Here is a 21,107-nt window from a genome sequence, read left to right on the forward strand (position 1 = left end):
CAATGATAAGGCTGTCTGTCGCCTCTAGCTTTTACTTGTCTAACAACCACAGGTCCCATTTCGATCTCTGCTCTGGCGTCCCACTAAAGATGAAGTTAACGACTCTGACCTCGTCGAAGCCTTCATCTACTACTGGCGCTTCCGAATCAGCCGCATAGCTTGTGAAAGCCGTATCGGGCAGAAATTGACGGACAGGTTCGTCCGACGGACCGTAGCAGGCTCGATAGACATTATTATGTCTTGCAAGGTCAACGGGACAGACAAAGTGGAAGACTCTAGATGAATCGATCAGTGATGTCGTTACATAGTGCCTCAGTCGGCACACCTGATCGGCACGCTATGCTTGACAGCTAGATTGACCCAATGTGATCTAGTCGCTCGATTTCGGTTCGTATTGTCTGCTGGTCAGGTCGCGCATAGACGGGATTCGAGATTGACTGACTCACCCACAACGATTGACTCGCCCTTTGTTAAAGATCTCTCTGCTTCCAGCAAACACTTGTCCCTTGACTTCAGCGTATCCTGGTTGATATGCCGGTATCGCGGGGAAAAGTGTTTGCGAAAGAAGGAGGTCTTGCCCGATGCGGGGGAACCTACGAAAAGGACGATCTCCAAGTCATCCCTGGCTATGGGCGTGTGTGACGGAACGACCGGCGGGACTTAAATATTCACCATTCAGCCACTTGGTAGTGATCTCTTGCCCGCCTACTGGACTCACGAGTACCGAGAGATCCAACTTTTGCAGGTCGGAATCCGTTTGGTGGCATAGGATAGACAGGTCTCGGGTCCCCAAGGAAATACTCCTGTGCATTTATGCATCAATGACCCAGCGCGCGCAGAGTTTCGCCTCACCTCAGGTGTTAGGAACGGGACGCCAATGTTGAGAGCAAATTTGAGATCTGTATCTGCGTGATCTCTGAATTGACCTTTCACTCCTCCCAGTCTGCCGGCGGCATCGCCAACGAACAACGAACGCTCGATATCGATTTCGAGGCCGTGATCGCGGTACACCTGGTCCAATATGTCGTAGAGCCCGGTTCGGGGTTTCCTATACTTATCCTTGTCTAACGCAGCCAGAATGCGAAGAGGAACTCCAGCAGGCAACTTGAGAACAACTCAGAATATTTCTTGACGTGGATTCGCTCACCTTTGCCGCTACCAATGGCAGCTTGGCCCTCCATTCCGCTCGGACATTTGGTCTTTTGTCGCCCTGATTTGAAATCACCACGAGGTGTTTCCCAGCTTCGTGCTCCGCTCTGAGTTTGCCAGGCACAGAAGGATGCCACCATGCCCAATCTTCACGTCCGGAAGGAAAGCGTTTTCCACTACTCGTTTTGATGAGTGTGCCGTCAAAATCGTACAATACTACTGGCACTTTCCGCCGAGTACTACTGCTTTCTGCTTTGGGAGAAGACCCGGTCGTTTGGTGGACAGACGAGCTGGACGCCGGCCCGTTGGCATCACTAAATGGTTCAAGATGAAGGAAGTGAACGACCGTAGAAGAGGAGGCAATGATCTTTCCTGGCAGAGTACTCTGACCCGTGAAGAAGGAATGAACTGTGTGCCCGTTAGACTTGAAGGGCATATCCCTATCTCACTTTTCTTTTTCGGCGAGGCAAGATCAGTAGAGGATGGACGCTTCAAACTCGCTGAAGACGTCGTTCAGCGAGCCCTTGGCACCTCGAACAGTCCCAGCCTACCTTTCATTTCAAGAATGGTGCCGCATACAGCTCGATGGCTGTATAGCATATGAATGGGCTCAAGGCCTCATTTCAAACATTTTGATGGCGGTTGCCGCGGGTCGCGTCACGACCGATGAGAGTAGCGTCACGTGAGGAAAATCATATCAGCCAGTGTGCTAGCTATAGCTATACCAGCTGGACGCATGGTGGGTACGGGCTGGACTCTAGGATGCATGAGATTGGATTGTACTTCTAACATCCATCTCGCGAGGAGATGAACAATGACAATCCAACATGCAAATGTCCGCTCCACGGCTCAATGTCGAGGCAATGAACTCATCTAGTATTCAAGTTCCGGCCGGTTCATCATAGCCGGTGTTAAAGGTGAATCTCTGCCTATCCTAACCAAATTCAAGCACCACTGCTCCTCTGCAACGCACAACGTCAGCGACTAACAGACCACCATGAAGTCCATCGTAGCTTCCTCTCGGCGTCGAGTGGGACTGCCTATCCATACAATCCCTCTCGCGACTCCACTGCCTGCCCTGATCTCCCGAGGGACCAACGTTCAGCCATCGGCATCATCTACCACTTCTCGTACATTGACAACTCGTTCCTTGTCTAGAAACTATGCTACGGCCAGAAAGTCGACGTCAAAGAAGGCGTCTATCCCATCTCTGGCTACTCTCAGTATCTCGAAGACGGCGAGCAAACCTCTGTTTCAGAAAATCCTGATCGCGAACCGGTGAGTCACTTGACGACTTGGGCCGGTCTGGATGCTAAGCTTAATCCGCTCTGTGTCCAGAGGAGAGATCGCATGCCGAATCATCAGAACAGCCAGGAAACTTGGGATCCAGACTGTTGCTGTCTATAGTGAGGCCGATAAGGATTGTATTCACGTCTCCATGGTACGTTGTCGTTCCCGGCTTGGGACTGACCAATGTAGGCGGATGAAGCATACTGTATTGGACCAGCACCATCTTCAGAGTCATACGTGGGTTCGAGTCAATGCGAAGAGATGCTCATCAACCTTGTCTAGCTTGTGATGGACAAAATCCTCGAAGTAGCTCGTCAGAGTGGTGCAGAGGCCATTCATCCAGGATATGGATTCCTTTCCGAGTCCACAGTCTTCGCTTCGAGGGTTCAGGAGTCCGGCTTGGTCTTCATCGGCCCGCCTGCCGAGGCTATCCGAGCCATGGGCTCAAAGAGGGAGAGCAAGGAGATCATGTTGGGTGAGTGGTAGTTGACACGAGAATGACTTTCCACTGAACGCGCAATAGCTGCCGGCGTGCCATGTGTCCCGTGAGCTAATGGGCCCCCAGTGTCCGTCACAGCTAAACCCCTCACAGAGGATACCACGGCGCGGCACAAGATATGGAGACCCTCAAATCCGAAGCTGATCGTGTTGGTTATCCTCTTCTGATCAAACCCACACACGGAGGAGGAGGAAAGGGAATGCGAGTGGTTCGAGATGCCAAAGATCTGGAGGAAGAGATCTTGTCGGCCAAAAGAGAAGCCGCCAAATCATTCGGAAACGATGAAGTCTTACTCGAACGGTGGTTGGAAAGACCGAGACATGTGGAGCTGCAAGTTTTTGCAGACACACAAGGCGATTGTGTGGCTCTGTGGGAGAGAGATTGCTCAGTTCAGAGGAGACATCAGAGTGTGTCGGCACTTTCGCGCTCAGAATGATGAAAATATGCTGAGGAGCACTCGCAGAAATTATCGAGGAGGCGCCTGCTCCTGGGTTGAGTCCTGAGCTCAAGAAAGATTTCGCAGAGAAAGCAGTGGCAGCTGCCAAGGCTGTCAACTAGTGAGACAGCGCATAGTCTCCCGGGACGAGATCTGACTTGGCGGCAGTGTTGGCGCGGGGACAGTGGAATTCATCATGGATGCAGAGACTGGAGAGTACTTTTTCATGGAGATGTGAGTGAATCTGTCTAGGCGAGGAGACTGGCGCTGACAACGACCAGGAACACGAGATTACAGGTTGAGTGAGTATCGTCTCAGGGCCTCGTGAAACATTAATTGATGGATAGGCACCCTGTGACTGAAATGGTCACCGGCGTCGATCTTGTGGAGTGGCAGTTCTCCGTAAGTCTTGGAACAGCCGCCGTACGGGGCAATGCTTCATGCTGATCCCTTCGTGAAGATTGCTTCTGGAAACCCTCTGCCCATGACCCAAGAGCAGATCCCATGTATCGGTCACGCTTTTGAAGCGCGTATATACGCCGAGCGGCCCGAGGCGTGAGTCTACTCGATGATCACTACATTGTGCCTGATCATGTCTTCCAGCAACTTCCTTCCCGACGCCGGTCGGCTCATCCATACTCGTCCGCCGATCAACGCTCCTCATCGTTTGGAAACTGGTTTCGCAGAAGGCGACGAGGTGTCTTCATTCTACGATCCCATGGTCAGTTCCAACAGATGTGCACACAGGCAGGTGCTGACATCTCTTGCAGATCGCCAAGCTCATTGTTCACGGTAAAGATCGCGCAGAGGCACTGTCGATGTTGCGACGAGCCCTTGGAGAGTATCAGATCGTCGGACCTAGCACGAATATCGAGTTCCTCAAAGCTGTTGCAGGACACCCAGAGTTCGTCAAGGGAGCTGTGGAGACTAACTTTGTGCCGGTGAGCTAGATCCGTTCGGACAGCAGCCGACGCTGATGTCCAGACGCACCACGACGAGCTGTTTGAGAAACGGCCCATTCCTCCCACTGTGCTTGCACAGGGTGCCTTGTTCCTCGCTGCTCAGGCTCGACATGATCTTGGATCAACAGGCGCCGGGCCCTGGTCGACCCTGGCCTTCAGACGATTTGGCGACACTTCCGTCAAGTCGTTCACATTTGACGAGGGTACTGTCGACCTGATCCCCGAGTCACAAGGCCGATTCGGCATTTCTTCCGGCGACTACAGCTCCAGTGCAACTTGCACTCTTCTTGGCCCTACAGAGATGATCACCCAATTCCCCAACACTAGATACCACAGCACGATCATTCACACGGGTAACAAGCTGCATATCTTCACCACCACCGATCACTATATCCTCACGCTCCCTCAAGCGACACAGGAAGAAGGCGCTTCAACCACTGTCTCGGCTGACAACTTGACGAGTCCGATGCCAGCGACAGTCATCGAGGTCCGGGTTAAGAAGGGTGACAAGGTCACTGCGGGTCAGGTATGCTGTGTTTTGGAAAGTATGAAGATGGAAATCAACGTGAGGGCGGGTAGAGATGGAGTGATTGGCGATGTCAAGATTAACAAGGGGTCGAGTGTGGAGGAAGGGGGCATTCTGGTATCTTTGGAACCAGAGGCTGAAAAGTAGACCAGAATGTATCAGCGTTCCCATTGAGCGAAGGGACAGGGCACGAAAGCAAGAAAAGGATCAGGATTGTATGAAAGGTTTACATCTAGCCGCTTGCGCGGTCAGGCTCATTAAATCAGGTTTGGTAAAGCATCACAAGAAGAGAAGAGGGGCATGATCGCTAAAACCAGAAATACTCACGAATTGGCATCTCTGCTCTCAGGTCCTCAGGATCAATTCCCCCTCCACGGTCCGGGGATCTAAACCCAAATCCAACAATGCCTGATCGTACTTTGCAGGGTACTTGCGCTTGAGGTACTTGAGATGTTTCGCACGTTCGTAGACCAGTCGCTTCAGGCGTTCCCGGTTTTGAACATCATGAATTTGAACCAAGCAGTGTTCGTTCAAACTTCGAATCTCCATCGTCAAGAGTGCACCTGGGAAAGACGGCGAATTGGATCAATACAAGTCGCACGCATCTGGGGAGTTTTTTCCTCGACTCACTTTGACAGATGGAGTCTCCCGAGTTGTATCCTTGTCCAAATTCCTCAATAATACGCCTCCGATTGAATGCTTGAATCTGACTTCGACTGGCATTTCGAAGATCCAATATCCTGTAGACCATTTCCTCCTGTTTCTCCTGATCTTCCGCGACTTTCGTCGCTTTTGCGTCTCGAATTTCTTGAGGCAAACCAGGATCGTACTGGATAGCCGTCGACGTATATGGGACGGCTCCAAATAAGATATCTTTGTCCTGTGCCGATAAACCAGGGATCAATTGTTGAGGCGTTTCACCCAGCTCATATTTAGGTACCGGCCAACTCCAGACTTGTCTAGGATGAATCAAAGTCTTGGCTAGACGACAACCGTCCCACAATGATCCGGAGAGAGGAGGCTCTTTACCATGGTATTTCTTAGGTCCACCGAATGGTTGAGAAAAGACATGGCCCAGAACATGATCCGGATACCAGTCTCTGATATCTTTGTTCTTCGAGGTTCTGTTCTTCTCCTCATGGAAAATTCGTTTGCGAAGCACGATAGGCTTCTCAGCGGCTGGACCCTTGCGATAGGATCTGCGACCTTGCTTCCTGCTTCCAGGAGCGAGAATGGTAGGGGTGGAAGAGAATGGACGGGACGATGGCCCAGCTTGGGATAAGGGAGCTGAGAGGGAAAAAGGAGAACCGGCAGATGTTCAGCTCACAGGCCGATTTCAAAGATGTTTTGACTCACGTAAGGCAGCCCTCAGGTTCGTCAGCGAGGCTCCTAATCGCGACATATCCGTGAATGAACTATCGCAAACTGATGAGACGGGTGGATGAGTGACTACTTTCAACATTTTGGAGGCTTCATGAAATATATCGATTTTTAATCGATCCCCCTCTCAATTTGTGGCACCGATTATCTCATGTGGTGGTAAGCTCTATACGGGTTGCAGCATTAGAAGAGGGCTTAAAGCGCAAGCAGCGGTTCCAGTAGAGGTGTAGGCCCTACAGCCAGTGGAACAAGGATGCACATACGTGGAGAGGGGATGCATGCTGTATGGTAGGACCGTGTGTATTGTGTCTCAAGAACTTTCAAATCAACACGGAATGAGTGACTCTTCCAGCTCGAAACTGTCTATTTTGTCTGTACAAGGTAACGTTTGGATCAGTATAGGTTCCCACTGCCAAGTGCATCGACTCACAGCCTCCTCGAGGTGAGCGATCAGGTCGTTCCTGTCCTTAGCCTTCTTGAGACCAGCAAACGCCATCTTGGTTCCAGGGATGTACTGAGAGGTGTCAGCTGAACGATCGTGAAAGTCACCATGTGAGACTCACCTTCTTTGGGTTTTCGAGGTACTATGTGTGGATCAAACACGTCAGCACAGAGGATCAAGGTGACATTTCGAGAAGGTAATCGAGCATACCTCGAAGAGAGTCTCGTTACCCTAAAACCCCACAGTCAGTAAAGTTATCCCTCAACGGGTTGACCCACTACTTACCCATTCAATCCCCTTGTTAACGTTGGCAGCGGTGTAAGAGAAACCATCGACTTGTCCAGTCTTTCGTCCGAAAAGTCCGTGCAGGTTGGGTCCGACCTTGTTAGGCTCTCCCTTTCCGAGGGTGTGGCATTGAGCGCATCGGGTCTGTGTGGAGGGCAAGGCAAGGAGACAGAGAGAGAGATTGCGTGAAAGGTTTCAAAGCCAAGAGGATGAGATGGAGCCGATAGCGTTGAATGCAGAGGCGATCGGATCATTTATTGCAGGACATTGAGGAATGAGATGGCAGACGTCAGCTCAAGAATTCGACCATGCAGAGCCAAGATGGCCCTCTAGAGGTGGACTTACCTTGAAGATGGAGGCTCCCTTGGTGGCGTCACCCTGTGAGACATATCAGCTGAATGCTCCGCCGAAAACGTGAATCGATCCAGCGGTCGCCTCAACGAAAAGCATCGTTGGATCGGCAGCACGTTCCACGCAAACAAAAGCCTTGCGCGGTGCGGATCTTTCGATGTGTGTGAAGTTCAGCACGCACTCACCTTCTCGAACTTGTCTCCGGCCATTATGAATGTGGTATAGAGAGAGAGAGGTGAGTGTTGAAGGTGTGTTATACAAATGGGGTATTGAATATATGCAACAAGAGAGAGAAATGGAACTGAGCCACTTAATTGAACACATTTCGATGATGACCCCCTGCCAATATCAAAGTTTTTTTCTTCTCATCCCCCCGTTTTTCCCCGACGCAGCCACAGCCACAGCAGCAGCCAATGACAATCAATTTCGATGTCACCCACTTATTTAGCGGGTTAGATTATTGCCACGTCATGTCATCAGCCTTGGCTGCCAATCCGCTCACCTCTGGCCAGCTCTTAGGGGAAGTCTCGTTCTCTGCGACGTCGTATAGACCAAGTCGGTACATCATGGTGAGTGACATCACCCATAGTATACCATGACTCGCTGACATTCTCCAGGGTGGTGGCGTGAGTTCAGACTTGTCGCCGTTCCACATACCCTTCAACTGACGTTTTGCCCCTTTCCCCCCTTTCAGGCGAGATATCCTTACCCAAAGATCGTCTGGTCACCCGCAGGTAAGTCTGACTGGCTAGGTGAAGGCTCGTTGCTGGCTGTATGGAAGATCCTACGTCTGGCTCTCGTGCCGGCGGATGCCTCTTCCAGCTATTGAGATGGCCATGTACGTCAAGCGCGCTCACTCTCACTCCCACAGGTGGATGGTGGTCAAGACCTAGCAATTGGAGGACCAATACCGCTATGACAGCGGTCGTGATAACTGGAATCGGCGCAGCTGTATGGAAATGGTCCGCAGCACATGAGGTGAGGTGGTCATGTCCTTTGGCCCATTCAGGATCAAGGCAAAGTGTTTCTGACATCTGCACCACAGGAACGTCCTGTAGCTCCTGTCAAGCCTATACCATCACGCTACGTGAGTCTATAGTGTAAAACCCAGAGGTATGCGATGCTGACTCTACTTCAGTGGTCACAGACGGCTCGGGATGCAGGTATCAGGATGGAGTAGGACTAAAGGGATATGTGGTGGAAACATGTATACGATTTGAAGGCCTGCCGGGTCGCGGACCAACATCAGTCACTTGGGACGCAGAGATCTATCGGCGACAGAGCGTTTGCTGGGCCCGCGTACTATCATCTCATCATGTCGTGTCATGATACAGCATCAAGCAACATAGATCTCGGCAAGGTTCACTACCATCAATATCTTCCAGTCGCATCTCTGGATCCTTCAGAGCGACCTTTAACTGCCACCTCAATCGTCGTCCTCCTCCTCATCATCCTCATCACTCAGCATATGCGAATGCCTCCTAGAGTCGAGACGCGGCAGAATTCCCTCGCTACTGAGTGTCAGGAATGCGTACTTTTTCACGCCGTTCGCAGCTGAGCTACGCTAGACTCACCGTCGTAGCAAACCCGCCACGCCATCCTCTTTAAGATCCCAGTCTACTCTTATCCAAGTCTTTTCTAGCTCTCCATCTTTGTACGCCAGTAAGGACGGCAGAACTTCAAAATCGGCTCGACGATCTTCTGATCCATTCTCACCGCCAGATGACGGCGGTAAGAGCGCGAATGAGAGGGATGTGGCGCGAGCTCGGAAGAGCGTTACAGGCAAAGGTGGTTCAGCGAGAGAAAGTTGAAGCATCGATGCGAGGAGAGCGCTACAGCGTGGTATACCCTACGACACCGATTCAATAAGGAGCAGTCGATGGAAGGTTCGCGTCACATATCTTCCCCACTCACCGGCTCGTAAATCAGTATTATGACCCAGCCCGGTCGCTCGACAGCATGTATGAATCCCTCTTGTCCAATCTCCCTCAACCCTCTTTTCGCGACCCCACTGCCGTTCCTATCCATCTTCAGCTGATCCCTCCTTAGCGCCTTCCATTGCTCCTTGAATTTCTCGTCATACTCTTCATCCTCCTTTTCCATTCCTTCCCTCTTCTCAGCTTGGATCAATCTGGCCTCCTCGTCCTGCCTCGAAACATCCTCTTCATCGGCCGTCAAAGCGACCATCTTGATCTTCTCCTGTAAATCTCTGACATTTTGAATCGCTCTGTTCTTCTCGTACTTTGCGTTCCGGTCATGAGCGTGTCGATCTGATATGACACCTTTTGGTCCGGTCTGAGGATCATGAGAGTCAGAGACTGCCAAGCTGGAGCTCTCGAAGTGAGAACGGGAATGATCCCTAGTATCGGACAGATCAGATCCTAGTTCATCGTCCGTATCAGTGAGTGACGGGGAGATAGATCTTGCGGGCGATGTCGTTCGATCCGGGTTGAACAATGAGCCATTTAGGACAGCCGCTTCGAGGTCGGTCATAGCGTAGTCGGGTTCAATCCGGTTCTGTGCGAGTCGCTGGGAGTGACAACGACCGTTAAATTGAGGGAAATGAGTACATCAAGAGGAGGCTTTGAAGGGATTGGATGGGAGTCCACTGGTCGTGAAGTCTCGAGCAGCTTAGGTGTCGGTGGAAGATGACAAGGAATGGACTGCAACAAAATATCTGCAACAATTTAAGCATGATTACCGGGACGCGGCGTCTATTGTCCCGTGTCAAGGCCCTGCTCGAGACTATAGCCGGCCGCAACATACATGACGGGGCGACTAGACCTACGTCTGCGTCCCCGATCGTACGCTGAGACACCTTATCATACATGCAGATGCTACGCCGAAGTGTCCATGGCAGACCCGTTGGCATTCCCGTTCATTCCCGCCGTCGACGCTCCTCCGGCTGGACCCTCCTGTCCGACTTCTTCCTCTCCAAACATCATTCCACTCATTTCTTTGGCGTAAGCCGTACTCCTCTCAACGTCGCAAAAGTACTTGTAAGCCTGTCTGATATCTTCGACCTCTACACTGAGCGACTTCCGACGTTGAGCGAGCAATTGAGATGGCGCAATAAGGTTGAGGGCGTATCGAAGGGATGTTTGGAGGCCCATATGAGCAAGCAGGTCGAGCGATTCACTTGACAGCTTGACATCTTCCTCGTCGGCTCTGTACGAAAGCTCAGCAAACGGTCATCAATGATGCTGTGATTGACTTGCCTGATCTTGACGATTTCTCTCGTCTCGTCCTCAGAGTACGGCTTGGTCGAAATGATCAACATTCGATCCAGTAGATCCGCAGGAATACCATGGGGCGATTTGTACTTTGTTCCTCTTATACGTGTGATACCTCGATTGGAGGCCATGACCACCAATGGGGCTAGCTCGCCTTCGAGAGCCCGATTGAGGAAAGAGAAACATTCAATATCGAGCATGTGGACCTCGTCGATGAATAGAACCTGCAAACGTCAGGGTCTAGCGCTGTGCAACGGAATTGCCTAGGACTCACTCCTGGAACTATCTCCGCTTTACCTTCTTCTCTCCATTCGGCGACTTTGGCGTTGATTTGATCCCTCAGTTCCTGCTTGATCTCCCCTGTATCCCCCGCGAACAATGCAAGGAAACCCTGAGTTCTCGAATTGATCACGTCAATCTCATGCAATGAGACGGTATGAACGACTTCTTTGCGTGTCTGTAATTCTCCATCTGGGCACGCAACAAAGCGGGTCTTCGAGACTTGTTAGTGAGGTAAAAGGCTTGGGAAGTGGTCCAACTTACATCCGCACCCATGGCATCGTAATCCTTTGCCCTGCCGAAACTTCTTCCCAGCTTTGATATCCTCCCACTGGCTTTATCGATGCTGACGACATCTCCGGCGAGAACTTTCTCCTTCTGAAGCTGGTCAATCATTTTGGACCCGAGATCGTATACGGTCTCCATGTCGGTCGTTTTCAATGTCAGACGACCCGTCTTGGTAGCCTACTAAGGTGTCAGCTGCCGCAGAAGGCAGATGAGAGCTCAGCTCACGCCTGTCACACTCCTATCCACTTGTATTTCAACAACTTCTCCCTCTATCAATTCTGTCTCTTCCTTGATCCTGACGCCTATACTCCGACGGAAAGCCTGTGTCAAGCTCTCCGTTTTAGAAATCTGCATCGCCGTCAGCTTGAAGCATTCCATAGCCATGTGCTGATCGTACCTCCAGAGAAAACACCTCCGAGGCAGTGAGCATCACGAAAGGTACATCGCTGCCCAGAGTCTGAGTCATAGCTGAAGGTCCGCCCCCACCAATGTCAGCCCTACCGAGCTCGTCAACGCGGGACCGGCTCACCCATTGCAATGGCTGTCTTTCCCGTACTCGGCGGACCAGCCATTAAGATGGATCTGCCAGCTATCCTGCCCTCCTGGACCATTTTAATGATCACTCCAGCTGCTCGTCTCGCTTTGCCTTGACCTATCATCCCCTGAGACGAAGCACGAGGTTCGAGGTTGTCGTCGAGGCCGAGACCGTGAATGTGAGAGTGGGCACCTGGAGTGACAGTATCAGTACGTGGATGATGCCCTCGCGGAGAGCCAAGGGCTGGGACAACAACGCGCCCCGCGCCGGGCTGCTTCAACGCAGACTGACCTATACGTTCCATTTTGGTGATGTCCCGAGAGGTCGTTGCGGGTTGCAGAGAGATATTGGCAGCCTGCACAAATACCAAAGATCAACTGGAGTCACATTCCTACTGAAGGTGTTCTTCCTTCACTCACCATCTTCGTGCACCTGGTTGCTTGCGGTTCGTAGGAAGCAATCAAAGGGATCGATCATCCATTAGCCGTACCATACATACTCCTCCAGCTTGAATATTTTCAGACGACTATTTTCCCAAGGATTTTATGTTCCCAAGTTTCAGATTTCCGGAGATGAACCGAGCGAGATGCCTGAATTGAAGCACAAACGAAACATCACGTAGGACCAAAGAGAGATAGCAATGGAAATAGACGACAAAACCAAATCAGGGAGTGTCACGACGGACAAGCCAGAGACGATAGACGCCCATCCAGTCCCACGCGACGGGACGGACACCGTCAAACCCGCTGCCCAACCAGCAGATGAGGATCACCAACTTGGCGAATCATCCAAGTCTAATGGTGTGACGGTTCCTGCTAAACGGAAAGCGGTCAACGCGGTTGCACAGCAGGAGGCAGCTCCACTTGAGCCACTGGATGTCCTAGCCAGACGTCGAGTCACTCAGATCAAGGAAGGTGACAATGTGCTCTTGCGCCTTCCTTCAGACAGCATCAAAGCTGTCGTGGCGTCGAAGGAGGGGTACGTAGATACCCTGCCGTTTTCAGTGGCCCAGTGACTAATCTAGATGCCATAGAATCATTCCTCTGGGCAAATATGGAGGTTTTCCAGCATACCAGCTACTGGGTCAATTCTACGACATCACATATGAGATCATTCAAGCTGCCAATCGCACGCCTGTTGAGGCATCCGGCCCTGCCGACGCTCAAGCAGATGTAGGCGAATCGAGTACCAAGAAAGTGGATGAAGAAGCTTCTATCGCTGGATTTGGACAGAAGAAGAGCAAAAAGAAGCAGAGGAGAGCGAAGGGCAATGAAGGTGAATCCGGAGGGTTTAGAAGCAATCCAGCGTGGAATAATGAAATACGGCCTTTCAAGAGTCGTGCATTGGTAGATGCAGTGATCGGTAAGCGAGATGGATATCCGCCCAATTGTTCCGCTTATAGTTGTCTACAGACGACATTCAAGAGACAAATGAGTTCATTGATGATTCTGAAACTGCAAGGGGATCATTTCTCTCTCACGAAGAGATCGCGGAATTGAGAGCTCAAGGAGTGTCTGCCGAGGAAATGATGCGGAGACAAATTGAACGGCATGACAAGTTCGACCTGAAGACGGATTTCAGTAAAGAGAAATGGCGAAAGAGAAAAGAGAAAAAGTGGGTGATCGACTGTGTTGTGACCGGCGTAAAGTGATTTCCAACTGAACATTTTCAGGTTCTCTCAGACCATCCATCCCATCGCACCGACAGCGTCGAACATTTGCCTCCATTACCTCATCCGCTCTCCTGCCTCTATTCTACACATGCGTGATGACACCTTGTCACAACTGTTGACCTATGGCAACATCCGACCCGACGGAAGATACCTTGTAGTGGACGATACGGGTGGTCTGGTCACTGCAGCCATCATGGAGCGAATGGGATGCACCGGGAGAATATTGACATTTACCGATGCGGACTCTCCGCCGGCATGGGGAGTGCTAAGTGTTATGAATTGGAGTGAGAGAGAATTGGAATGTGTAAAGTGGTTAAATTGGCTCGAAGCGGAGGAGGATTACGAAAAGGGTTAGTGAAAGCGTAGTCGCTGACATTGACAAGACCACAGCACCGCCCCCTGATGAGGATACTTTGCCCACTGTTGCTGCTCATAAGACACATGCAAGATTACGGCGACACAACCAGCAAGTTGCTGAACTGAACGCCACTCGAAATGAGCTTCATCTAGGCCAATGGGACGGGTGAGTACGACATGAGGAGATGATACCTCAAGCAGCTAATAATGTTGTGCTCCCCAGTCTCATCTTGGCTACTGAAATGTCACCCATTTCCATATTGGCTCGTCTGACTCCTTATCTCTCTGGATCCAGCAATATTGTCATATACTCTCCGTATCAACAGATCCTGGTCGATGTCTTGGCATACGCGAAGAAGAACCCCAACTACCTCGCGGGAACTTTGACGGAATCCTGGACCAGAACATATCAGGTCAGTCAGATCAGGCAGAGACATTTCATGGATCTGTGCCTGGACTGATGACACCCTCTAGGTCCTTCCCGGACGAACGCACCCTCTCATGACGACTTCAGCTACCGGAGGTTTCCTCTTTCACGCCATTCGTGTATTTGCGACTAAGAGCTAAAGTCGCGGTGTATGTATCACAAGTATGATTCGCACGCTGTATATGTCAAGGCTCACTGAAAAAATCGCCCTTTCAAGGTCTTGAGGGAGTAGATTAGCATTTCGTGGAGGGACACTCTGTATCTCAACGCTCAGAGTATCGTCATGAGTATCGTCACGTTCCGCCCGTTGGGTACGGAGAAGATGACGTAGCTATCCATACATCCTAGCAAGCGAAAGTCATGATCACTACCATGAGCCTTTTCAACCGCTGATTGACGCCTCTCGCGAGCAGCCAACGGCTGTTAACTACATCCCAGATCGTTTGCATCGGTGCCTTAACACCGTCTTTTACACTTCCCTATCGTTCTCGCGCCGTGCCCCAGAAGCGTGACCGGTGAAGTGAGCAGTCACACCCTGAGTCCTGGCATTTTCCCAAGCGTCGTCCTCTGCCCGATTCGTCACAGTATATCCCTCTTCATCATCTCGACCCTTTGAGTTAGACGCATGTCCCGTCAGATGAGCCGTGACGCCCGTAGTCTGTGCTCTCTGCCATGCTTCCTCCTGAGCATCATGTACCAGTCCTTCTGAGCTATCGCGTCCCTCCATGTCGCGACTTTGGCTGCCTCCCGGTGGAGACCCACTCGGAGGGGCATACATATAGTTCTGATCACCATTTGCCCATGAGGCTGAAGGCTGATAGTCTGACTTTTCGAACGGTGTTCCCTCAGGTGGAGGACCAGGATAAGGCGGTACCATCCAGGGCTGTTGCTGTCCTTGACCACTGTAGGTCCTTCCTGGTGGCGGTGGCTGCATGGCAAACTCTTGCGGTTGACTGTTCTGTGGTCTCATTGAACTGGGGTTCGCGAGTTGACGGTAATAGGTGATGGCGATAGCTGCAAATGCGGCCTAAAGGAAATCAGTGCTACAATCAACCGGAGCATCTTCAAAACTCACGGAGACTAGGACGACGAATACGAGCCACCCGAATACAGCCCATGTACTGTGAGACCATGTATCTCCACAAACTGGAGCACATTCAGTGAAATCTCAAGAGGTATGGTCTGTCACCCACTCTGTTCGGCTTGGGCCTGATCTATGGGGCCGCCGACTTGATCGCCAAACCCCTGATGAAAGACGTCAGTACACGAGGGCGTATCTGCATTTGACGCACATCCGTCACGATATCGCCAACAGTACTGTTGACGCATTGACTGATGAGACCGCTCTGGAAATTGGTTTTAGCCCCTTCGCTCCGGTATATTTGCTCACTTTGTTGATATAGTGCGATGCTATGGAAACGATTTGAGTTCCCACGGCTATCGCTGCGGCTACCGGTGCCAGGACGGCCAATATCTTTGCCAACCTAATCTTAGCCTGCGTTACGTCAGTATGGGTTTCAACGCAGGTACAGAGGACATTCAGCCTCACGGTGAATCCAACGAAGAAGCCGAAGAGTTCTAAACCCGTCACAACAAAGTACATGATCCCAAGGATCAAGTCGAAGGCTTTCATCTTGCCAGTCTCTGGCGATAGTGTCAATCCTTGTAATTCGCCCAGGTCAATTTATGTACATACCTCCATTGCCTCCCATGTCCCGAATGGCAGAGACTCCAGAGATCACGGCCCATGCAGTACCTAAGCCAGCTGTGACCATGAGGACCGGACGCATCGAGTGAGGGTATAGCTTGGACATCTATGGGGAGAGCATCAGTCGCCTGAAGACAGACAAGATGCTGAGTGGACTCACAACCGCTTGGTACCGTGGTGGTGCACCTGTCTCGTTGACCACATTTTGAGCAGCAGACGGTGCATTAGAGGTTTGCATAGGGCGAGACAACAGTTCGAACATAGTGTGATTGAGATTTATCCAGGTGATGAGTCGACCAAGTTCAGCGGGACACCGAAAATCAGACGGTGACCAGTGTATGGCGAAAGATTCATGGATGTTGAATGCAGCGTCGATCCGTTGTATTGACGACGACAAAGGACAGTATTGAGAGGGAAAAAGACACTGCGTCAGCGCAACTCGAAGGAATCTCCATGAGTGACAAGGACCCCATAGCTTCGACGAGCTCGCCATTACCAAACCATTGCTCCTTCCTCGCCCAGAATAGATTCATCGACGACGATCCCAGAAGAATTGTTTACGCACCATTTTGAGGAGCATCAGAGCCCCATAAGCTCGGCATGATGAGTCTTGAGTCAAGGGACAACTAGTGTCCTGGTGATAGGTTCAGAGTGTGTTCTCGGGTATATCGGTGGAGCATTCAATAGCTTGACAGCTATGAACGATGATGATGATGATGATCGTCCCATGGCCGGATATGTCTTTGCAGGTTAGGTGGCTGCAGCAGCTGCTGTGTGGCTGTGGCGGCGATTCTTTTTTTTCTCTTTTGGGTGGGACGTCGACGGCCGAGAGATTATTAATTATTAATTATAAATGCTGTGAGTGCGAGGTATGTAGTCGACTGGAAGGGATCATGGGCGGAATGCATGAGTGAAAATGCCAATCACTGAACATGTATCATGACCTCCAGCTACACCTTGACGCCTCTCTCTGGAGAAAGACAGATGAGGTACTGCAGCATGGGGGTCCGATCAGAATGTGGATGTGGCGTGGTGGCTCTGGCGCGTCATAGCTTGGGTCATTATTCGAAGCTGGTCGACGAACAGTAGCTCAGAAAGTCTGAGCTGAACCAGCCCTCGTAATGGCTCCCTTGGCGGGTAAGGAGCTCCTCGGTTTACAATTCGCACAATGTAAACCACAGGTACCTTGCGTGTACGCCGCAGATGGAGGCTGTAGCTAGCCACGCAAAGAGTCTGAAATCACGTGACTGATCAGCGCCGCGAGCCGGCCTTGGCCATGCATGGGCAGCCTCCTGAGACAAGGCAACCGACCTCGTACGGTGATCATCTCCGTCCTGACACAACGATGACAATCACACATCTTTCTTGACCTCATTCAGCTCTTGACTGGCTCTGCTCATCATAGACGCGTCATTGGACCACCCTTTGGTAGGACTGCTCTTCCTTGTGGACGCATCCGGATTTCAGATCGCTTCGACTCGCTCTAAGACCTCCGGTAGACGTGACAAAAACCTCGGAACTCACGTCTCGTCGCTTTATTGCGTTCAGAGACGTGCGACTCGGTCTCCGCACCGGTACAAGGGACCTTTGCTCTCTCGTTCTCTCTAGGCGCTTCGTAAGGTTCAAACGGGTCTTCCAAGCCGGCGCGAGGTAGACATAGTCCCGGAGACGTCTCGTGAGTCCTTTTTCTCCATCATTGCAGGGATCTGGCTTTTGCCTGATGGCAAGCGTATCGGCTGTCCAGCTGTGCGTCAGGCAGAGTCACTCTGAGCCACTTGATCGTCTGAACGGCGCATCTTTCCACCAGTCGTTGAACTGCATCTCGCCTACAGAGGGCCAGTGCTCGTTTCACGTCTGGACCAAAGTAATCCTTCACATCGGTGTCCGAAAGGTGGTCAAACGACATTGTCCAATGCTTTCCTTTGTTTCCCAATGCCAATCTCCCTTTCACAATCTCTGCAGCGCCTTGAAATGCTCGCTGACGCAGCTGGAATAGGGACGACCAATTCTCTCTTCCTCCATCAGACACCCGGTCAAAGCCCATCATGAGCACTTATTCTCCCCTCGATCGTTCGGACGCTGTGAACACGGCCACATATGACTACCATGGGATGCCGAGTGCTGTCAGCGGGCACATGAATGACCCTCGGTCTGCCGGTCCATCCACTGGCGGGGCTGCTGGGCTCTTCTGGCAGAATGGGGCGCCTATCTTGCGTTTCGAGGATGCTGTGGTGGAGACAGTGTGAGTCAACCCATCATCCTCCGTCTTGACTGTTATTGATGTCCAAATGACAGTGTTACTCACACAACTCGCACAACCACTTCTTTCGCGCCTGTTCCTCTGCCTCGTATACCTCACACGCAGAAGATCTCTTTGCCTAAACACTTGCCAGCCGAAGAATATCCATTGGCCAATGAACCAGCTCCGATAGACATGCGAGCTTTTGCCATCAATCTTGGTGACAGTCGAGTGATGGTACAGGAGGACGGCTCTTTCAGTCCCGAATCTGAAGCCGACAATGTGATGCAGGGTCCTGGGTGGAAACGGACCATTTTCTCCGGCGCAGAACCCGTTGGCGGAGCAGAACGTCTCAACATGGCTCAAGCTGTCGCCCGAGTATCCAGCAAAGATCCACGGAAGCGATCACATCATAGTCACATAATGGCCGCCACGCCGAACCCCATCAGGCCTTCTGAGAACCCGTCTCCGCCCAGTACGACCGAAGGCGTTCACACTGTCTCTCATCGCAGTAGTCCTCCAAGGAAGAAGATCCGCGGATTACCCGAGCTGCACATCGCCAACGACAATCGAGGTGCTCTTCTCTCGCCATTGCCCTCCCCTGATCGTGATGACGCATCGCCGTCCTCTGCCCCCACTACGCAACCTACCCCTCAGATAGGCTCAGGAATGGAGCTCGCAGCTCTCTTCTCGCTGCCTTCACTCGTTGGGCACTTTGAGAATCTCCCAGACAAACTGCAGCAGCAAGTCCTGATGCACCTGCTTCGACGGTCCAGGATGCCAACCATTCAACGTCTATACAACTTCGCCGGCACCGCTCTCAAACGCGACTTCATCTCCTTTCTGCCGCATGAGGTGGCTGTGCAAATTCTCAAAAAGGTCGACACCACAACGCTTGCCGCCGCGACACGAGTCTCGAAGAAGTGGAAACACTTGATCGACTCCGAACGTTGCATCTGGCAGCAACGATTGATCGACGACGACCTGTACTATGGGCTTGGCGTAGAGGAAGAAGAAGAAGATCTCATTCGGAGACGATATGAAGTCCTCGATTGGAAAGCCGCCGTACCCGCTCGCAGATCCAGCACGCCGGCTGACGACGAGTCTATGGACGACGAATCGCGAGCCAGTCCGACCCTCGAGCGGCCGCTCGCTCTGAAGCACGTACATCGTCGACGATTTACGTCAAACAGGAGCTGGCTCAACGATCAACCGGAGCACACTGCTTTCCCGGGTCATGGAACCAATGTCATCACGTGTCTCCAATTCGACCGAGACAAGATCGTTTCAGCCTCGGACGATCACTCCATCAATGTCTACAGCACGGTTACAGGTCAGCTACGTCGCAGTCTGAGCGGCCACACGGGTGGAGTCTGGGCCCTACAGTATCTTGGAGATATCATGGTCAGCGGTAGCACCGATCGAACGGTGCGCATTTGGGATCTTGAGCGCCTCGAGGCGGCGCACGTCTTCGACGGTCACACGTCGACTGTGCGTTGCCTGCAGATCATCGAGCCTGTGCTTGACCCGGCCACTGGCGAATATCAACCTCCTTATCCGACTCTTGTGACTGGCTCTCGTGATCAGACGCTTCGAGTGTGGAAGCTGCCAAGGAGTGGCGAGCCTCCTGTGTACAATGATGAAGATGACAATGAAGCTGTGCGACCCGAGAATAATCCATTCCACATCCACTGCCTCCACGGTCATACTGGCGCTGTCCGAGCACTTGCTGCCTATGGCAGAACTTGTGTGACGGGCTCCTACGACATGACTGTCAGAGTCTGGGATATTGTCACAGGACAATGCAAGCATGTCTTGACAGGTCACGAGCAGAAAGGTGAGAGAGAGATCCCTCGTCGACATTACTGATTTCTTCCCAAGTCTACAGCATTGTGTACGACCGATACCGCAACCGATGTGCTTCTGGCTCGATGGACAACACTGTCAAGGTGTGGGACGTGGTCACAGGAGAATGCTTGCAGACACTATCCGGGCATACATCGCTGGTCGGTCTCCTTGGTGCTTCACCCAACTACCTGGTCTCTGCGGCTGCAGATGGATGTCTCCGGGTCTGGGATCAAAACAATGGCGATCTGAAACACATTCTGGCCTCACATACCGGAGCGATCACATGCTTCCAACATGACGAGACGAAAGTGATATCTGGCTCCGATGGTGCGCTGAAATTGTGGGATATCCGCACTGGCGCCTACATCAGGGATTTGGTGGTCGGAATTACCTCGGTCTGGCAGGTATCTTACCATGATAATATTCTTGTAGCCGCGTCCAATCGCGGCGGCTCTACAGTCTTTGACATTTTCGATTTCGGCTCAGAGTGCCATACCCACCCGGTGGATGACGATCGTCTCGACTCGCTTCGGAGGCCGCCGTGGGAACCGGCCAATCCCATGGAGCCTCGGGCATACCAGATTGACGATATCGATGGCGTCGAACTGACCTCACCACGAGATCTGGGCGGCGTCAATCCGATCACATCGCCTCGCGGCATCAATGCACTCATGGCTTATGCTCGAACAGTTTCCAAGGGGAGAATGAATGTACCGGATGCGTCAACAGCGGCTGGCCCAGCGGCAAATCTCTCGGTGTTTCCCTCTACCTCTGGGAGGTCCAGGCGATCTACACGTCTCGCCAATCGATCTGTAGGCAATACAAGCGTTCGTGGTTCGACCAATCAGTTCCTCTTGGAGCCACCTGCCCGACCTAGACGAGGCACCTCTGCCCGTCATGAACTTCACCGTACTGTTTCGCCGTCGCCTGCTGGACCTTCGAATTATCACATGTTGGCCAGCGGAAGCGGATCCCGAAGCGCCACGATGATGACCCGGGAGAGCTTTGCACCCATCTTTGATGATGATCGAGGAGATGAAGTCATGGAGGAGGACGTCAAGGATGAGCCGATGTGACAAGTCTACATGACAGGACAGTAACAGCGTTGATACCCCGACTCGCACTCGCACTCGCACTCATTCTCTGTTGTAATTCCGCATTAGATGACGGACGTTTCCTGCATTCCCATAATGTCTTCAGA

General features: G+C 51.9%; 10 protein-coding genes across 10 annotated transcripts; 4 read left to right on the plus strand and 6 right to left on the minus strand.

Annotated features, from left to right (window-relative positions):
• Positions 1–31: 31 nt before the first annotated feature.
• BD324DRAFT_574817 (polynucleotide kinase 3 phosphatase-domain-containing protein) lies at positions 32–1,585 on the minus strand (the record flags this gene model as incomplete). The annotated part of the gene is made up of 6 exons (XM_022013089.1): positions 32–273; positions 324–401; positions 447–659; positions 725–803; positions 853–1,104; positions 1,148–1,585. 6 exons carry the CDS (start codon positions 1,583–1,585, stop codon positions 32–34), a joined length of 1,302 nt encoding a protein of 433 aa, XP_021874680.1.
• Positions 1,586–2,146: 561 nt separating this feature from the next.
• On the plus strand, positions 2,147–5,009 carry BD324DRAFT_640710 (putative Methylcrotonoyl-coenzyme A carboxylase 1; the record flags this gene model as incomplete). The annotated part of the gene is made up of 14 exons (XM_022017364.1): positions 2,147–2,427; positions 2,488–2,590; positions 2,629–2,676; positions 2,722–2,914; positions 2,963–2,984; positions 3,032–3,345; positions 3,402–3,495; positions 3,543–3,608; positions 3,656–3,676; positions 3,722–3,776; positions 3,835–3,929; positions 3,978–4,095; positions 4,145–4,315; positions 4,359–5,009. The coding sequence occupies 14 exons, from the start codon at positions 2,147–2,149 to the stop codon at positions 5,007–5,009; spliced, it is 2,232 nt and encodes a 743-aa protein (XP_021874681.1).
• Positions 5,010–5,207: 198 nt separating this feature from the next.
• Positions 5,208–6,264, minus strand: BD324DRAFT_647903 (hypothetical protein; the record flags this gene model as incomplete). The annotated part of the gene is made up of 3 exons (XM_022017737.1): positions 5,208–5,425; positions 5,493–6,149; positions 6,219–6,264. 3 exons carry the CDS (start codon positions 6,262–6,264, stop codon positions 5,208–5,210), a joined length of 921 nt encoding a protein of 306 aa, XP_021874682.1.
• A 197-nt stretch (positions 6,265–6,461) lies between these two features.
• BD324DRAFT_612855 (electron carrier) lies at positions 6,462–7,635 on the minus strand. Its single transcript, XM_022014449.1, has 7 exons — positions 7,506–7,635; positions 7,315–7,347; positions 6,970–7,113; positions 6,895–6,915; positions 6,806–6,826; positions 6,673–6,756; positions 6,462–6,614 (listed from the first exon to the last, which is right to left on the minus strand). The coding sequence occupies exons 1-7, from the start codon at positions 7,527–7,529 to the stop codon at positions 6,606–6,608; spliced, it is 336 nt and encodes a 111-aa protein (XP_021874683.1). The 5' UTR covers positions 7,530–7,635; the 3' UTR covers positions 6,462–6,605.
• Positions 7,636–7,790: 155 nt separating this feature from the next.
• Positions 7,791–8,500, plus strand: BD324DRAFT_647905 (hypothetical protein; the record flags this gene model as incomplete). Its single annotated transcript, XM_022017738.1, has 6 exons — positions 7,791–7,889; positions 7,938–7,946; positions 8,015–8,054; positions 8,192–8,298; positions 8,366–8,407; positions 8,459–8,500. 6 exons carry the CDS (start codon positions 7,791–7,793, stop codon positions 8,498–8,500), a joined length of 339 nt encoding a protein of 112 aa, XP_021874684.1.
• A 246-nt stretch (positions 8,501–8,746) lies between these two features.
• On the minus strand, positions 8,747–9,813 carry BD324DRAFT_647906 (hypothetical protein; the record flags this gene model as incomplete). Its single annotated transcript, XM_022017739.1, has 3 exons — positions 8,747–8,831; positions 8,895–9,169; positions 9,235–9,813. The coding sequence occupies 3 exons, from the start codon at positions 9,811–9,813 to the stop codon at positions 8,747–8,749; spliced, it is 939 nt and encodes a 312-aa protein (XP_021874685.1).
• Positions 9,814–10,116: 303 nt separating this feature from the next.
• BD324DRAFT_612863 (putative transcription regulatory protein) lies at positions 10,117–12,134 on the minus strand. The gene is made up of 9 exons (XM_022014450.1): positions 12,075–12,134; positions 11,947–12,010; positions 11,650–11,847; positions 11,518–11,588; positions 11,346–11,468; positions 11,097–11,297; positions 10,828–11,046; positions 10,539–10,777; positions 10,117–10,488 (listed from the first exon to the last, which is right to left on the minus strand). The coding sequence occupies exons 1-9, from the start codon at positions 12,075–12,077 to the stop codon at positions 10,158–10,160; spliced, it is 1,449 nt and encodes a 482-aa protein (XP_021874686.1). The 5' UTR covers positions 12,078–12,134; the 3' UTR covers positions 10,117–10,157.
• Positions 12,135–12,205: 71 nt separating this feature from the next.
• Positions 12,206–14,401, plus strand: BD324DRAFT_612868 (Gcd10p family-domain-containing protein). The gene is made up of 6 exons (XM_022014451.1): positions 12,206–12,633; positions 12,689–13,017; positions 13,068–13,269; positions 13,328–13,677; positions 13,718–13,850; positions 13,908–14,401. Exons 1-6 carry the CDS (start codon positions 12,296–12,298, stop codon positions 14,143–14,145), a joined length of 1,590 nt encoding a protein of 529 aa, XP_021874687.1. The 5' UTR covers positions 12,206–12,295; the 3' UTR covers positions 14,146–14,401.
• Positions 14,402–16,658, minus strand: BD324DRAFT_612870 (hypothetical protein). The gene is made up of 9 exons (XM_022014452.1): positions 16,385–16,658; positions 15,980–16,005; positions 15,808–15,925; positions 15,661–15,755; positions 15,502–15,606; positions 15,404–15,457; positions 15,305–15,356; positions 15,187–15,257; positions 14,402–15,138 (listed from the first exon to the last, which is right to left on the minus strand). Exons 1-9 carry the CDS (start codon positions 16,419–16,421, stop codon positions 14,581–14,583), a joined length of 1,116 nt encoding a protein of 371 aa, XP_021874688.1. The 5' UTR covers positions 16,422–16,658; the 3' UTR covers positions 14,402–14,580.
• Positions 16,659–17,864: 1,206 nt separating this feature from the next.
• Positions 17,865–20,982, plus strand: BD324DRAFT_640711 (hypothetical protein; the record flags this gene model as incomplete). The annotated part of the gene is given in 12 exon segments (XM_022017365.1): positions 17,865–18,061; positions 18,115–19,161; positions 19,189–19,316; positions 19,350–19,443; positions 19,468–19,486; positions 19,508–19,549; positions 19,574–19,624; positions 19,646–19,654; positions 19,682–19,895; positions 19,940–20,616; positions 20,636–20,718; positions 20,784–20,982. 12 exon segments carry the CDS (start codon positions 17,865–17,867, stop codon positions 20,980–20,982), a joined length of 2,760 nt encoding a protein of 919 aa, XP_021874689.1.
• Positions 20,983–21,107: the final 125 nt, after the last annotated feature.

Source organism: Kockovaella imperatae (genome assembly GCF_002102565.1).
Source record: "Kockovaella imperatae strain NRRL Y-17943 chromosome Unknown BD324scaffold_1, whole genome shotgun sequence".
NCBI classification, from domain to species: Eukaryota; Fungi; Basidiomycota; class Tremellomycetes; order Tremellales; family Cuniculitremaceae; genus Kockovaella; species Kockovaella imperatae.